The following is a 17586-nucleotide window of genomic DNA, read 5'->3' as shown; positions in this document are numbered from 1 at the left end:
ATGTATGCTATGATTTTAATTTATAACTCACTGTAAAATAGACAAGAATTTTCCCCTTTTGAATCTACAGCTCTGTCTTGACTTTTGTATATGTACAACTATAGAGATAAATTATCTTTTGGTATAAAGGGGTTCAACTCTATTTCCATTTACATCAGCAGATAATTTGGCCCATAGTTTGAATGCTTGATCATGGGGTTATTAGGCAGGAATTTGAATTCTAAGTCTGGTTCTGCCATTAACTTTCCAAGTGCCTCGGGAAAGTCACTCCCTCTCTTGGTGTGTAAAATGGGTATAATAATTACTTATCTCACAACCATACAATGAAGATTAATAATTAATGTGAGTACAGTGCCTTGCACACATAAAACCTTAAGTGGTAGGTATTCTCTCTTTCTCTCATATATCAATCTACCTGTCTACTATCTATTTAAATTGACACATGGTACAGTTACACATAATGAAAGAGATGCATGTGCAGTATATTAGATATACTAATAGTACAAAATCATTATTAGGAAACGCTGTGCTGATGATGATATGGCATGCACCCTGGGTCACTGCTGTGGGCTATTGCCATAAAGGAGCAAGCTAGCATGAATTTATTCTTGGGGTTGAAAGCTTCCTAACCCTCCTGATGAACAATTTAAATTAAGTTCAAAATGCTGTATGTTTCTCAGGTTAGCTGTAAATCCAAAGTAAGCACTTGTACCGTATTTCAAAGCCACCACTAGAGCTGATAAAAAGGATTCCTTAGTTAAAAATATACTGGAGTGAATTTTGAATTACCTTTTAAATACTTAAATTGTCAAGACAGCATTTTATAAAGGTAGAGGTTTTCAGTGTCTTATTCCCTGATGTAGGTCAATTAAAGTTACAACACTTTCTTAAATTGGAATCTCTAGATCCAATGTTTTTCTAGTTGTACATTTTCCTGCTGTGCATTTATTTCAAATGTTAATAAAGTTTTCATCTACAAAAGGTTTACTATTGACAGAACAAAACTCTTCCTTTTTAAATCATGACAACTACTACTGTTTCTGTCTGTAGGTAGTGGAGGACATGCTAGAGGACGAGGAAGAAGAGGATGACAGAGATGACAAGGTAATTATCTTTCCTAGCACTTGGGTACCTTGGGATGGGAGAATTTAGACATGACACTGTTTTTACAGACAGTTAAAAAAGGAGTTGAAGTGTTTTAGTCCAGAAAATTGGACAGAGCTGTTTATCATCCTAACAATGCTACTGTATGTTGTAGGAAGGGATAGAGGACTATAAATCCTCTTTTTTTTAATTTTATTTTTTTTTTTGTCCAGAGCTGGGTCAAATATTTTTCTGCCAGGAACAAAAATAATTCAGCTTGTCTGGAACTTGATAGCTCTTGTGAAGATAACTGCAGTGACAACTGTTTCTGAAGGACAAACATTTGTCCTGTCTTGGGTATTACAAATAGGGCTGTACTTTAGGGGAAAAAATGGTGTAAAAATAGTAACTCCACACAGGTTGAAAATGGGATATTGCCACCTATAATTTTCAGTGAATTACTTGGTAGAAGAATGGCTGATATGTTCTGCACTCTGTATGACATTTAAATAATCACAATTCTCATAGACGTCTACTTGATTTGGAGCTGGCATTGTGGCCCAGCAAGCTAGGAGACTTTTGTGGATCTTTCAGCTTTTGAGAATATGTGGTTCAATTTCTGGCTGCTGGTTGGGTTGAGGATTGCAACCACAGTAAATAACAGCTCGTTTCCACATCTTATTGAGCCAAGCTATGGGATTGCTTGGATTGGTTGTCCCCTGGGGAGGCGGAAAAACCAGAGGGAGGAAATTAGAATGACCTTGCACCACTGAAGCCATGGCTAGTGTTGGCAGGACAGCTTTGATGGAGAGACAAGTGCAGTGAAAACAGCCTTGTTGTTGTCTCATTTTTTGGTATGCAAATCCCACAGACATGAAAGAGAAAAAATACAGATTATTTTAAAACAGTTTTGAATTAAATACAGACAATTTTGACCTTCATAAATGTTCTCCCTAGTTCTGTTGTAGTAAAGCAATGAATTCTTTTTTTTTTTTGAAGAGAGGAGAAAAACAGTGTATCTTAATTTATGTTCTTGACCTTTGTTTCTAGTAGAGATGTACAGTTATATACCACTGTAAGAATTCATATGCTGGCAGCAAGTATTTGAAATGTCAGAAAATTCACTGTGATTAGTTAATCCCCTGAATGATTATTTTTCTGTTAGCTAACCCAAGATTTGAGAGAGGATAAAAAAGAGTGTTTCCCTCATTCTATTGCTAGTTCAAACATTTTAGAATTGACAGAAAGATATGTGAAATTCTTCTGTACATCATTTAAATCATTAGCTACATCATTTTGGAATAATCAAACATTGTAATAACAATCTCCTTTTTACAAAACATGTATGTGCTAGTTTTTAGCACTAAATGATATGAGCATACACTTCTGGCAATAAAATACATGATTTATTGCAAAGGTCAATCATGTAGGTGTAGAGAGCTTGTATTTTAACTCAACATGCAAGCTCTGAATCACCACTTCTCTTCTGATAAACACTGATCTGCCATCCATTTATGGCCATTTCCCCCTGCTTGTTGCTTGCTTATTAAAGCAACTATAAGAGCTTCATCTCAGTAGTACAGTATACATATTCCTGGCAATGTTAATAACTCTGATCGGTTCACAAAGTACAGTAATTTAATAATTGTACTTAGTCTATTTACCATTTAGTTGAGGGGCAGGGAGGGGCGGTTGAGTTATTAAACAAGCAGTAGCCCTTTTTAAAAAGCCTTTTGCAGTCTAGCTAAAGTAGATGCCAAACAGAACATACCAGGTTAGAAATAACACAAAATCTGTGGAGCTGTATCAATTGTAATTGTTTTAGCTGTCTGAAACTGACACCAGAGTTCTAACACACTTAAAGATATAGTTACCAACGTTGACTGAAGGTGAGTGCTTAAATTACTGTGTGAATTCAGTGGTAGTCTTTATTTAATACCTACGAGCAGTGTGTTTCTTATATGAAAGGCATGTGGGTTGATTTCTATAAATTCAAAGTCTTGTTTCATTAATATGTAAGTTTTATTTGAGCTCTTGTAATTCAATATGCTATCATGAAAATCACATCTTGAACGGAAAAGAAAATGACACATTTTTTATTTTAAAAAATGCTTGTACTGTACAGTGTACACAGTTATTCTTAGAATGGACATTTTATTTCAGACACTAAACTATAAAACAGATAACAAAGCTTCTTTTTTTTGCCAGTTTCCTCCTTTCAGTTGTATCATGTACTGTTTGCAGATGAAGATGATGATGAAGATGTTTAATATTGGTGTGTCTGAATTGAAGGAGCACAGTGTTATACTCCTTTTTTAAATTCATAGATTCCTAATCTTAAAGTTTTTTGTGTATAATGAAATTTGGTGAGAAAACAAATGCACATTTTGCAGTACTGGCAGGTATTGACCTCCAGCTGTCATTACTTCTGTTTTCTCATATGGTATAATAGTAAAGTCAGGTCAATGGGTCCTCTTATAGGATAAAAGTAAAAAGATTAATAAATGTGCCAAAGCCTCACTTTAATTGAACCTGAAGCATATGTTGCAAGTATGTAAAATATGTCCCAGATGTTTAACCATGGCCACTGTCTTTGCTTTCCCTGATTACCACAAGGCAGCTATTAGTCCTGTAACCTTTGAACTTGGGGGTAAATGGGGTATTACATGGCACAAAAATAAAGCACCTGTTTTCCATTCAATAAAGACCCCTGGCAGGCTTTGCCTAAGCCTATCCATATGTTTTCATTTAGCAGATTGTTGTGCGATTATGAAAAGTGTCTTTCTTTAGAGCCAGTATAGATATTAGTCACTTACTCACAATGAAAGGGCAACTCATTGGCTACTTGATGAGGTCCGTGTGGGCACACACTAAAATAGGTTATTGGATGTGTGGTGGAGTGCTGTTTTTGACATCCCTATATAAATTGCAGAATCACACAAGTGATAAATTGAGACTGATAACTATCCAAATGTTTATAATTAGCTAAAATAATAGTTTGTAAAATCTTTTTATTAATAATGACCTTTAGTACCTGTGTGGATTTTATTTAAGGTTGGCAAAGGTAGAGTTGTAATTAGGTTGTTGCTTGTTTCCTCAAACCTTATTTTGGTCTTTTTCCAGATTTACCATTTTACATTTTTATTTCACCTTGCAGTGCAAATAATCAGACAGGCAAGATTAAAAATTTAAGGTCGTGTGATGCCTAACACTCTTTTAACTGGATGACATTAACATTTCTTTTCAATTGAAATATGATTAATACTTAAAAATGGCAAGTATGCTTACCGTTATATCAGTTACAATCTACTGTTCAACAGTGGGACACTGCTTTCTTAATAGTATCACTTACTAATATGCTTTTAAGAACTGAAATGCTGTTGCAGTTTGCTGTTTGGTTCAGACGTTTGTCATAAATTTAATACTCATGTTTCAAAAAGATAACACTACATTCTGCGTTCCATATGTTCTGTACTTTTCAATAAACCTGTGCCAGCCACAAATTTACAGTTTGATTTGATTTTTTTTTACCCTGTTCCAAACTCTGACTCGGTGGTTAATACAGTATCTTAGCAAATAAGGGTTAGTTAAATTACTTGGAGTCAAGTTATCAACAAACCATAAAATGGCTTCTTACAGTGTTATGTAGTAATAATATAGTGGTTAACATGCATAATCTAGTCATCTAAGTAATGAAGTTAAGATTTCTTTCTGTGCCTTAAGAAGTTTTTAGGCATGCTTTTCATATAGCTTCTTATGCTTTTAACAAGGTCCAGGCAGTCACAGGGACTGATGGCTGAGGTGATGTGCATCTAGCTCAGCATTTTGCAGGAGGCGCTGAGCACTTTGCAGCTCACACCCCCAAATAGCAGTAATAGTTCAGATTTATAAGAGGAAAAAACATGTGAACTCTGGATTTTAACTATATTAGTTAAAAGGCTTTATTAAAATCAGGTCATTTGCACCTTCAGCTTCTTTCTCTAACCATTTGTACTTCGTTTGGAAAAATCTCTGTAGTTCTAAGTCAATGTTATCATGTATGAAGATAACTTGATGCTATTATAATGAAACATAGTTGGGTTAAAATATATTTTTAAGCTTTTAATCATAGCTGCCTGGAGATACCAACTTTGTTTTCAAGCCCAAATATTTTTGTAACCTGCCTCAGAAGCATATGTGTGCATCCTGAGTAGATCGGGGCGAGATTACTGTGATATGATATAAAAGAAAAAGATTCTAATTGTCAAAATGGCAGTTACTTTCTATAAAATAAATGCTCTGTAGGAAAACAGGTTAAAAAAAAGGGGAGGAGATGGAAAGGGGATTTAAAAAAAAATTGAATGGAAAAATCTTCAGACACACTTATGGTTTCATTCTGATCTTAGATTCTGTACATGTATACCACCTAAACAAGAAACAATATATGTATTTGAGCCTTTAATCAAAATTGTAGCTGTATAGGCTATTGCTGTCCTCTGAAAAGTTAGTTAGGACACATACACTTATTTAATATATGTGATCGAATAATCTGAAATAAGTATGTGGCTAGAATAAAAGTGAAACTTTTTCTCACTGTATGCCAATTATTCATTTAGGGTGATATTTAAAAAATCACCATAAATTGGGCAAGTAAATGGGCTTTATATAGTTTTACCTACATAGGGGAAGGGATGATGGCAAAAACAGGGTCCCTTTGCCTCTGCTGCTTCAGCCTATAGGCTGAAATAGCAGCTGATGTCCTTCCCCGGCCCCTATGCAGGGGTTTTGTGGCCACTGCATCCACACTGAACCACAATCCTGGAGCTTGCCTCCCTGGCACCCCACTCCATGTGTCCTTTCTCTCCCTGGTCCCCAGAACTACCGCGAGACATGTGGAGCTTTGCATTAGCACCTTCCAAAAAGGCAAATCTCACCCATGCTTCTGTCTGGTATTGGTGCCCCCTCCGGTATTAGTGAATCTGGGACATATTTCACGAACACAATATATTCGTTGTGGGAACAACAACTGAGAAAAGCCGCCTCAGATAGTTAGTCACTAGGGAGCCAAATTCTGATCTCAGTTATACCGGTATAATTCTGGAGTAACTCTGTTGAAGTCATTGGGGTGACTCTGGAGTTACACCAGTAGAATTGGGATCAGAAGGTGGCCCGCAGACTACGTATGGATAACTCAGATCCATATGCAAAGTTTAACATTCAGAGATATCATGTGCATGTGTGATAGTCTCTGGGGGACTTTGGGTAAATAAACTATTGAATGGATTGCACTCATCCATATATGTAGTTTTTTTCACCTGTGACTAATACAATATGGGTAATATTCTTCATTTATTAAGTAATCCAAGTATAATTCAATAAGCTATTACATTAGAATCTCCTTCCTTGGAGGTTTTTAAGGTCAGGCTTGACAAAGCCCTGGCTGGGATGATTTAACTGGGAATTGGTCCTGCTTTGAGCAGGGGGTTGGACTAGATGACCTTCTGGGGTCCCTTCCAACCCTTATATTCTATGATTCTATGATTCTATGATTCTACATCAAATGAAGACCATCTCTAAATTATGTTAGCTGTTACAAAATGTGACATAATTTTACCCCTGCAAATTTTTTATTTTTTAATATTATTTCCGATGGTAACTAAGCAGATTTAAATTCCTTTTTGTCTAGGGAAGGATTTATTTTTTAACTAACTACTCAGGGAAAGGGGTATAAATGATATGTCTCTGGTACCCCTTTTGTGACTCAAGAAAAGGGAAATATTTATTTGCCTCGTCCTGGGGACCTTAATGTGAATGTAGGCCTAATAATTGTTTGACTCCTAAATTATAAAGAGGGCATTCATTCATTATGGCATTTTAGAAACCAATGGGAAGAGCCATTTCTGACTCTCATAGAAACTTCTGAGACTGTGTACAGGTTGAAGCACAGGAATAAGAGCCTGGAGATCTGGGTTCTATTCCAGATTCTGCCGCATACCACCTGTGTAGCTGCAGGCAAGTCACACAAACACCAAAGTTTGAACATTTTTGACATAAAGTTAGACAGACATCTAAATCTCTACTTAGGCTCTTTTATGGTTCTCCACCTTAGCCTTTCCCAGAGCTTATTGGGCACAGTGGTGGATTCAGCCTGATATATCCAACTTGGATGGAATCTTCTGAGCTGAGCACCCAGAAAAAAGTGATTTTCAAATACAGGTCCAGAGCATAAAATAACCTTTTATCTAATTCTATGACAAATCAGAGACATTATAAAACTGAGGCACAACTTTGGGAGACTATGATGGGGGTGTGTACCAGATCTTTGGGGCGGGAGGCCCACTGACCTGCTGCACCCAGCCCCAAGAAATATTTCACTGAGAAGAAAAGAGCAGTGAGTATTAGAGCTCCAGGCTTGTCTAGATAGGCATTCTGGGAACAGCCATTTTGGAAACCATTGAGATCTGGTCCTAAAGCAGGTAGAAGGGCTGGGAACCAGGAACAGCCAATCAAGGCCCAGCAGACCGAAATAAAAGGAGCTGCTTGCTGCTTAGCAAGAGAGTTCCTGGCTGGAGCCAATGGCATAAGGAAGGATGAGACAAAGGAACCAAGCCAGGCCCTGTTTCTGGCCACAACCAAGGGCAGTCAGGAAGACCCCTATTGAGTTAATTGTGGAAAGGAAATTAAGCCCAGACCATTTTAGTTATAATTGATCCTGAAGGGAATGGAACGTTTTCTAATTGAGTTTGTTGTACCTGGGAAGGGGTTTGGCCTGTGTGACTCAGCCACAGGGCCGAGCCACAGAAGACCCACGGAGTGAAGAAAATGGTAGCACCATGCCCAGATACCAGGAGGCACTCAAATAAATTAGTGCAACCCACCACAGGTCCTTTTGAACTTTCTAACTAGGGGTGAGACATGCTAGCCTAGGGGTGAGTGCTTTATGGACACAGTATTAAGATAAGTGGGAGAGAAACCTGCAACTCACATGGAGTGGAGCAGATTCTGGCATATCCCAGCAGCATGATTCTCTGTGAAATGGAAGGCATGTCACGCTCCAGTTTTTCAGGTGAGGCATGCCAGTAAGGGTTATGGCATATCATAAGTTAAAATCTAGCTTGTGAATCTGTGATGTGCTTTTCTTTCACTGAGAGGCATGTAACAAAAAGCTGCAATCCTAACTACAAAACTTGGTAGCATAGCTGATCAAATGTTGCTGTGTTTTAAGCAACAACCGTTAATAAGATATATGAGAACGTGAACAAATATTGTGCAAATTGTATTTTGTGCTAACAATTTGTATATGTTTTATATGCTGTTTGGACTCTGCAGTATCAGGTTAAAATTATTTATTTTTTACATAATGCTAATAGCTGTTACTAGCTGTTTTATATGCAAAGAAATAGTTGGATAGATCAGCTAAACAAGATACAATTCTGACAAAATAAAACAAAATAACATAAGTGAAAAATGACCTAGAGACTAATGTGGTTTGGAAAGACAAATTTAGCATTGTACAGTTGTCTACATGAAGACAGAACTCCCTGCAATAGAGAGCAGCCTCAGGAGCTGCTGAGCTTCATGGGTTAGCAGGCAGAGAGGCAAATTTGTCGTGAATGGAGTTCCTAAATAAATAGTACATATAATCAGCTCTAGAGTACTTCCTTTTCATTGCATGGATATATATGTATCTGTAAGAGCCCTACCATCCCCTTCAGAGTGCAGTGCCTAGGAAACTGAATGAGACTGCATTTATAGTTTTCCTCACAAAGGAGGAGGTGTGGTTTGCTGCAGCCACCTCACCAGAAGCTACAGCCTCTACAGACCCATCACTTGTGATTCTGGAGACCTTGTGCCTTCTTCAGAAGCCATGTTTCCAAGGTTGGTTTCAATAGCCACTGCCCCACATAACCAGCTTTCACCCCCAGGTGTGTATATTCCACATAAGGGAGGGGAGAAGCATGTTAAAGCACAGAGTTGCAGGGGGTACAGTGCTGCCAAGAACAGCCAAATCCCAGGCCCATCCCTCTCCTACTCCATGGAGCCCAGTCTCCAGTGGCAAAGGGGATGGTATGGTTCTCAATTGCTAATTTTTTATGGATTTTCTGTTTGTCATTTTGGTGCCATTTAACATCTGATACACACAAAACATTTTTAACATCCTAGTTTCCCAGTATTCACAGTCAAAACCAATGAAACTGAAGGCTAAATTCTTTAAAGAATAATGGTGCCATAGTTGTGCACAACAGATATCCATTTCCCTGAGCTACCTATATATACACCTACATTTATATAACTTTAACATTAGAATTCATCATGTTACAGTATATGGAAGAACATATAAATGCTCACTAATTTCCTTACAGCACTCTCTTATTAAATACTGGGTGCAACACAGGCATTGGGGTGGTATCTGTTATCTGAACGATCAGTAAATGCATGTTTGAGCATTTTGGGAACAGACAAGGTAATATGATAGGCTAACATACAGCTGCGGCAGTCTGATAATGTAATGTTTTTATTGATTGTCTAACTGAGTAACTACCAGAGGTATTAGGTTTGCTTGTCACAGCTTTTAGTGCCTGGGGTAGTCGAACAAGTTACTTTTGCATTGAGTTGACCTCAAAGTCCCCCAGTCTTTGAATCAGATGCCTCAGATTTCATACATTGGCAATTTCTTTCCTTTTTGAATGGGCTATATTAGAGAAAATGTGTCACCTTTTGCACCATGTAATACCAAATCAGATCAGAATTCATGCACAATTATGCCAGTGGAAATCTAATATTACAGACCTGCTTATCTCTAGATAGCACATGGAAAATTGAACTTACACAACTGACAGATTTATTTGATTTACAGATAAGTTATTTGTAAGTAATCAAGCTAAAGAATGCAACTGGATTATTTTCATATTTTTCAAAAACAACATCAGTGAAATGGTTGTTAAAGAAACAAAGCTTAAATATTTATTTCCCCCCTTTTCTTTTTTAGTTTGTTCAAGTCATTAGGTAATAAAGTCTGGGATTGGGGGAGGAATATTTTACATTAGTGAACTATTGTTCTAAAGGCTAATGAGTTTGAAAAAACAATTTACATAATCTGTTTATATAAAAGTAACTCTTAACAGCTATTTCATGGCCTCTAAATAACATGAAGTTATGAGAAAAAGTCTACTTGGAAGCTGATGTTACTCTATCTAAAAATGATTCATTTTTTTCTCTAATAATCTGAAAAAGTCAAAACTGCATCAGAATATTGAAGCCTTCTTGCAACCAATTAAAATAATTTAACACGAGCTGTTCAGCAAATATGTTTTTTAAGTGTTTTAGACTTACGATGTCTTATGAATGTTCTAACCCTTTTAACTTTGCTATATGTGACTACCACATGTATTCTGTTACACCTTTAGTGCACCATATTAGCTGTCACTCGAAATTAAGTGCAGGCATGTTCTTTGTTGACCTTGAAATATTTCTTGATTAAAACTTTAAATAATGGTAACCGTATGAGAAGAGAGATGGCAGTCCTAGGGGACACTTCCTCTTCTGGTTTGTGGCTGTATTTAAATTTTTGGGATAGTCTAACATATATATTGACATAAAAATGTCGTGGAGTTGATTCTGTGGAGTTCCAGCACTGTTGTGCTGTCCCTTCTTGGTAAACAAATCACATTGGTATACTTTAGATCAACATACAGCATATGAAGAGATAGGGAAATAGCTCAGTCAGTTATTTTCCCAAGTTTAACATACACCCATGCATTTTGATAGTGGTGTGGTTTGCATAGTAATAGCTTTATTGGGTTTTCACTTCCAGTAAAAACAAGAGTTTTCTAAGTCTAATAACTCAGCTATGAAAATTTGCCTGAACTGAAATATAGCACATAGGATCTTAGCCCAAAAATTAAGTTCCTTTAAATAAAATTTTGAAAATACTTGTTCCACTGTTTTTTTAATTTATAGAAGAAGGAGGAGGGGAAGAAAAGAAATGTATTTGTTTTAGAACAAAGTATGTTCTCCTATCTTGAAAACTTTTATATTGTTCTGAATTTTGCAGGTTTAGTCCATAAATATGGAATTATTTCCTATAACTGTTCTGAAGTGAGGCTTTTCCCCCAATGACATTTCATAAGGATTTTTAGAACATAGACTCAGATTGTACGAGTGGCAGCTGCATTGAGATGATAGACCCTGATGGACTTGCTGATCAATAATCTGTGAACTAAGGAGAGGTACTGCAATACCTCAGTAAAAACTATCATTTTCAAGAAGGTTTAAAGTGCTTTTTGAAAGGCCCTAATTAGGAATTTACTCAATAGACCATTATGGACATGCACAGTCTCAGGCAAATACTACTACTACTAATTCTTAATTTTTTATATCTTCAGAACTAAAATGGGTAAATTAATTATTTGTAAATCCATTTTTCAGAAGACCTCATCTTGCAGGATTCTGTGTCTCGCCTCCCTAACTGAGACCAGCAGAAACCCCAAGCTCTTAAAATCTTTGGCTCCTAAAGGCCAGGATGACATGTTGGAGCAGTTGTCCTATCATCCTCTGAGCTTAAGGACAACCTTTAGAACTGTCCAATCAATTTCTTCTTGACCTCAGTCAGTAACTCAAACTATGGCCAGACCTCCTTCTATCTGGCCAGCTTTAGCTGACTTGAGTGTATCTTGGCTATAGCCAAGGATCTAGCCCTTAATCTCTAACATTAGTGATTTATGAAATTTTGGTTACTAAAATCATGCCATGATTAAAATGTAGGGGACAGTAAAAATGGTAATTAGATTGACCTGATTGTCTAGGACTTTCCTTAGACTTTGGAACAAAGTCTGATGTACGTTCTGTGTAACCACATCAGATCATTGTAACTCTTCTTAAGCATGAAACAGTAGTTTTTGAACCCTGGAGGTTTCTACACTGAATTCTGATTTTTTTTTTCCCTCCCATCCAATACATGTTTACTACTTCAGAAGACTGAAATAAGCATAGTTTCTTGTTCTCTCTCTCTCTCTCTCTCTCTCCCCTTCTGCCTCTACAGGCACTGAGGGCCAAATCCTGCAGTCCTCCTCCTAGCAAAACTCCTATTGAATTCAATAAGATTTTTGCTCGGTAAAGAATGCAGGATGTGATGTTTACTCTTCAGATACTTTGACTAGAATAGTAATAATGCTTCCTTTGAATTTCGAGGAGTATCAGTGAAACTTTAATACTGTCCTTCTAAGCCTATATGAAACATTACTTGAGGTGGTGGTATGTGTGTATATGTATTCTGAAGGTTCCCACCCTTTGGACTTTTTTCCCTTTGTTCTCATTTTAACATTAAACATTACTAATATGTTTTGTTCTCATTATAATAACTTTCAAAAGCCTGTACATGAATACAGGAAGAATAGGGCCAAACTGTGCCAAGCCAGTATGTGGATGCACAAGGTTGAGAGCGGAAGGGGCCATTTCCCCTCTCATTCTTCCCCCTTTCTTCCCCTTCTCCTCCACCCCATATAGTGGGTAGGCATAATTCCAGTCCGTAATAAATAAAAAGACAAGGAGTGGTGTCATATGCCAAAAGTATTAATAGCTCTTGGAAATGACCATTTGAAAAGTAGTATGGTGAAGAAATTGTTTAGGAAAGTAAGAAAACAAAGAATGTAAGAAAATGAATGTAGTTATTTACTATAGTTCACCTGGAGAGGTATATAGAGAGAATGAACAATTCCCAGACCAGCTCTCAAAATTCTATAATCTGCAAGATGGTGTACTTGTAGGGAATTTCAACTGTCCAGATATAAGTTGGACAACAACTACAGGAGAAAATGTAAACTCAGAGATTATTAAGATATGTAGGAGACAATGAACCAGAATGTGGAGACTTTTATCAGAAAATAAGCCATCCCAGATCTACTTATTGAGAGAACTGATTCAGAATGAGAGAAAAATGAAAAAACTTGGAATTAGCTGTCTGAGTCCAATAAATTAAGAAATTTACAGAATGCGGCAGATGAAGGATATTAGATTTCAGGAAAGCAAAGTGAGGTACAGCAGTTCACAATTCCTCTGGAAAACAAAGAATGTGAAAAATAAGAGTCAGTCAGTGTAACTTCATAAGAGACTGCACAAATAACTGAGGTAAAAACAAACCTGAAATGGAAAAGAATTTGACCAAATAAGATTATTCAGTCATTTAAGGCTTTTAGGGCAAAGATAAGGGTAGCGAAGAAGTAGAATGAGTTTGTTAGCCAAAGGGATTAAGGGGAATAAGAAGGGCTCTAACAAGTAAACAGAGAAAAGGGAAGTGCTAAGAAGAAATTAGGTCCAGTAATACATGAGGAGAGGCATAAAATTAATTATTTTAAAATAGCTGGTACTGAGCACCTGTGATGTTATACCCCATATTCTTTATGGAAATATGCTTATGATATGGATATAGCATAACTGAGATATATTTTATGCAAGGTGGGTCTTGTAAGGTATCATCGGAAAGAATATGATTTACTGAATATGATTATTCAATTTGTATGCATGCATCATTTCTGTATTTGAAGTTAGGAATATTGACTATGTAACAATTACAACTGGGTGTGTATTTTGGGAGACACCCACCAGACAACAGGCCATCAGCTTTGATGGGTCATTAGGAGGAAACAACAAGACCGTGAAGATACTAATCTCTCTCCTTCCTGAAAGGCGTCCCCTAGCTGTGACACTGCTAGGTCAGGTGGTCCTGTCACCTGGTACTAAACATCATCTTGGACTTCTAGTAATTTTTCACTAAAAGGAGGGGGAGGTCAAGACTGGGAAACAAAAGATTCCTACATATGTAAATCTTCTTTAAGGCTGGGGAGTAAGGCAAACAGGACTCTTCTCCTTTGCCTTCCTGCCCAAGAAGAAAGACTACTGAAAGTACCTGAAGAGACAAAGGAACTGAGCAGTGGGAAAGGCAAGGACTGAGTCCAGACTAAAACAGGAGTCTAGTCTGTAAAGAGAAATAACTGGAACTCTAAGCTACAGAAACTCTGCAACTTGCCTAAAACAACATTTAGGGTGAGAAATTACTTCTTGAAACCTAGAGCCCCGACCAGGGGTATTCTGTCTGCTACCCACGATCCATAAACCTGGAAATCCTGGACGCCCAATCATCTCAGGCATTGGGACTCTCACAGCAGGATTATCTGGCTATTTGGACTTTCTCCTCAGACCCTACGCTACCAGCACTCCTAGCTATCTTTGAGACACCGCCGACTTCCTGAGGAAACGACAATGCATTGATGATCTTCCTGAAAACACCATCCTGGCCACCATGGATATAGAAGCTCTTTACACCAATATTCCACACAAAGATGGATTACAAGCTGTCAGGAACAGTATTCCTGGTGAGGCCACAACATGCCTAGTGGCTGAACTTTGTGACTTTGTCCTCACCCACAACCATTTCATATTTGGGGACAACTTATACCTTCAAGTCAGTGGAATTGCTATGGGTACCTGCTTGGTCCCACAGTATGCTAACATTTTTATGGCTGACTTAGAACAACGCTTCCTCAGCTCTCATCTCCTAGCACCCCTCCTTTACTTCCTGGACTTCCTGGACACTACAGTGCAAATAAGTGATGGTCACATAAACACCACCCCATACCAGAAGCCTACTGACTGTTGTACTTACCTACATGTCTCCGGCTTCCATCCAGGACACATCACACAATCTGTTGTCTACAGCCAAGCTCTAAGATACAACTGCATTTGCTCCAATCCCTCAGACAGAGACAAAGATCTACAAGATCTTTATCAAGCATTCTTAAAACTACAGTACCCACCTGGGGAAGTGAGGAAACAGATTGACAGAATGAGACGGGTACCCAGAAGTCACCTACTACGGGACAGGCCCAACAAGGAAAATAACAGAACACCACTAGCCATCACGTACAGCCCTCAGCTAAAACCTCTCCAGCACATCAGCAATGTACAACCTATCCTGGAAAACAATCCCTCACTCTCACAGACCTTGAGAGGCAGGCCAGTCCTCACTTACAGACAGCTGCCCAGTCTGAAGCAAATACTCACAAGCAGCTACACACCATACCACAGAAACACTAACCCAGGAACCAATCCCTGTAACAAACCCCGTTGCCTACTCTGTCCCCATATCTATTCTAGCAACACCATCATAGGACCCAACCACATCAGCCACACCATCAGGGGCTCATTCACATGCACATCTACTAATGTAATATATGCCATCATGTGCGAGCAATGCCCCTCTGCAATGTACGTTGGCCAAACCGGACAGTCTCTACGTAAAAGAATAAATGGACACAAATCAGACATCAGGAATGGTAACATACAAAAGCCAGTAGGAGAACACTTCAATCTCCCTGGACATTTAATAACAGATTCAAAAGTAGCCATCCTTCAACAAAAAAACTTCAAAAACAGATTTCAAAGAGAGACTGCAGAGCTACAATTCATTTGCAAACTTAACACCATTAATTTGGGCTTGAATAGGGACTGGGAGTGGCTGGCTCATTACAAAAGCAATTGGTATTGACACCTCCTCAGTTATTGGGAGTGGACCACATCCACCCTGACTGAACTGGCCTTGTTCTCTACTGGTTCTCCACTTATAATGTAACTCCCTTCTCTTCGTGTGCCAATATATTTATGCCTGCATCTGTAATTTTCACTCCATGCATCTGAAGAAGTGGGTTTTTTATCTGTGAAAGCTTATGCCCAAATAAATCTGTTAGTCTTTAAGGTGCCACCGGACTCATTGTTTTTGTGGATACATGTTAGGGGGCTTATTCCTTCACCCACTTACTTCCCTGGTCCTTCTCGCATGAACAGAGAGCAACAATACCCGAAGTCCAAAGGTGCAAACAATTTGATGTTTATTGGGGTGAACTTCCAGCAAGCATGATTCCAGTTTCCTTCCTTAGTATCCTCCTTCCCAGCTCTGACACCACAGCCTTACACCTGTGTCCCTGTTCCCATTCCTGCCCTTAGCCAAACATGATTCCAATTTCCTTACCCCCATTCCCTGTTCCCATTTCCCCCTTTAGCAAAACATGATTCCAATTTCCCCATTCCCTGTTCCCATCTCCCCCACCCACTCACCCACCCCCTCACTTCCTGATTGACTGCAGACTATATAGTAAAACTTGAGTTCGGCTTAGCTATACCTTAACCAATCATTTTCCTGAAATTTAACTAACCAATCCTAACATATTGTAACATGATTATGTAACCAATTATATCCCACCACCTTAATTAGTTTACACCCAGCAAAATTATTTATACAGCAGACAGGAACAATCACAGAACCAGACAGAGATTATACAGACAAACAATAGCAAAGTGGGAACTATAATGACAAAACAATACAGAAGTGAGGATTTCACATCCCAGTATTGATAAGTGAGTTCTTGCCACACAGGATGCTATCAAACTAAGTTTCCTTTTACATCTTCTAGGCACTTCCCTTTCTCTGGAGGTGATAGGCATTATCAGGACAGGATTGTATTCCTAACAGCCCAATAACACCTGATTTCAGTGTGACTAGTTTGGAATGTGAGGATGTGACCGGTCGCTTCCCAGTTTATGGCCTCTGTTGCTTAGCCAAAGGCCTTAATCTAAGAACACAGGGCCTCAGACTGTCACTGTAAGAGAAGGACCTTACACTGGCAGACAGTGATTTTGATTCTTTCTTTTATACCTCTAACTAGCCAAGTGATAAGAATATACCTTAAAGTACAGGCCTTTACCGACAGGCCTGAATATCTATATCCTAACAATACAGACTAACACGGCTACCCTCTGATTCTTGAAACCAGTCTCTTTACGATCTTAAGCTTAGTATGCATGTTTTGTTTTATTTGCTTAATAATCTGCCTTGTTCTTTTTGTTATCCCTTATAATCACTTAATCTGCCTTTTATAGTTGTTAACTTTTTTTTTTTTAATTAAACTCAGTTTTGTGCAATTTCTAAGTGGGGGAGGGGGCAAGAAGTTGTGCATATCTTCCTCCACATTGAGGAAGGAGGTGAATTTATGAGCTTACTTTGTATAGATTTCACTGCAGCGCAAGACAATATTATTTTGGATTTACTTTTCAGAGGGGAGCTGCACGTGTGTGTGTGTGTTGCCAGAGGCTGGAGAGCCTCATTCAGCAAAACAGGGAGAGGGAGCTGAGGCTAGTGGAGCAGGTAGGCTCAGTGAAATCCCAGTACATCAGGTGGGATCTGAGAAGGCAGGTCCAACCTGTCATGCCACCCTTTTAAAAAAAGGTTTTAATGCAAACCATATGGAATTGTAAGCAAAAAGAAAGGAAGATTTGTTATTAAAGATTAGGTAAGGGAAAATTTGGACAAATATGTAAATAAGATGATTAGGAATGACATACCTTTTGGGTTATTAATGGCATTATCTAAGAATCTTACTGTACTACTGACATTTTCTTTTGGAAAGTCATGGATAACTGAGAAGGTATTGAATGATTGGAGAAAAACAAATTATAGTACCAGTTTTCAAAAGT

General features: G+C 38.1%; 1 protein-coding gene across 9 annotated transcripts in view; it reads left to right on the top strand.

Annotated features, from left to right (window-relative positions):
- The window catches only part of MCTP1 (multiple C2 and transmembrane domain containing 1), a 441025-nt gene that overhangs the window by 375037 nt on the left and 48402 nt on the right, over nucleotides 1-17586 (top strand). For 8 of the 9 annotated variants that reach the window (XR_007356791.2, XM_048850946.2, XM_048850943.2 and 5 more), the window contains one exon: nucleotides 1051-1104. Coding sequence is in view for 8 of the 9 variants with exons in the window: in XM_048850946.2 (XP_048706903.2) it covers nucleotides 1051-1104 (54 nt within the window). In the remaining variant the exon portion in view is untranslated. Of the gene's footprint in view, nucleotides 1-1050; nucleotides 1105-3291; nucleotides 4599-17586 lie in introns of those variants that run through there. The other variant, XM_048850947.2, reaches the window with a different exon arrangement.

The sequence above is a fragment of the Caretta caretta genome, chromosome 5, assembly GCF_965140235.1.
Source record: "Caretta caretta isolate rCarCar2 chromosome 5, rCarCar1.hap1, whole genome shotgun sequence".
In the NCBI taxonomy this organism is placed as follows: domain Eukaryota; kingdom Metazoa; phylum Chordata; order Testudines; family Cheloniidae; genus Caretta; species Caretta caretta.
The sequence above is the reverse complement of the archived record's forward strand: the minus strand, read 5'-3'. Positions and strand labels throughout refer to the sequence as shown.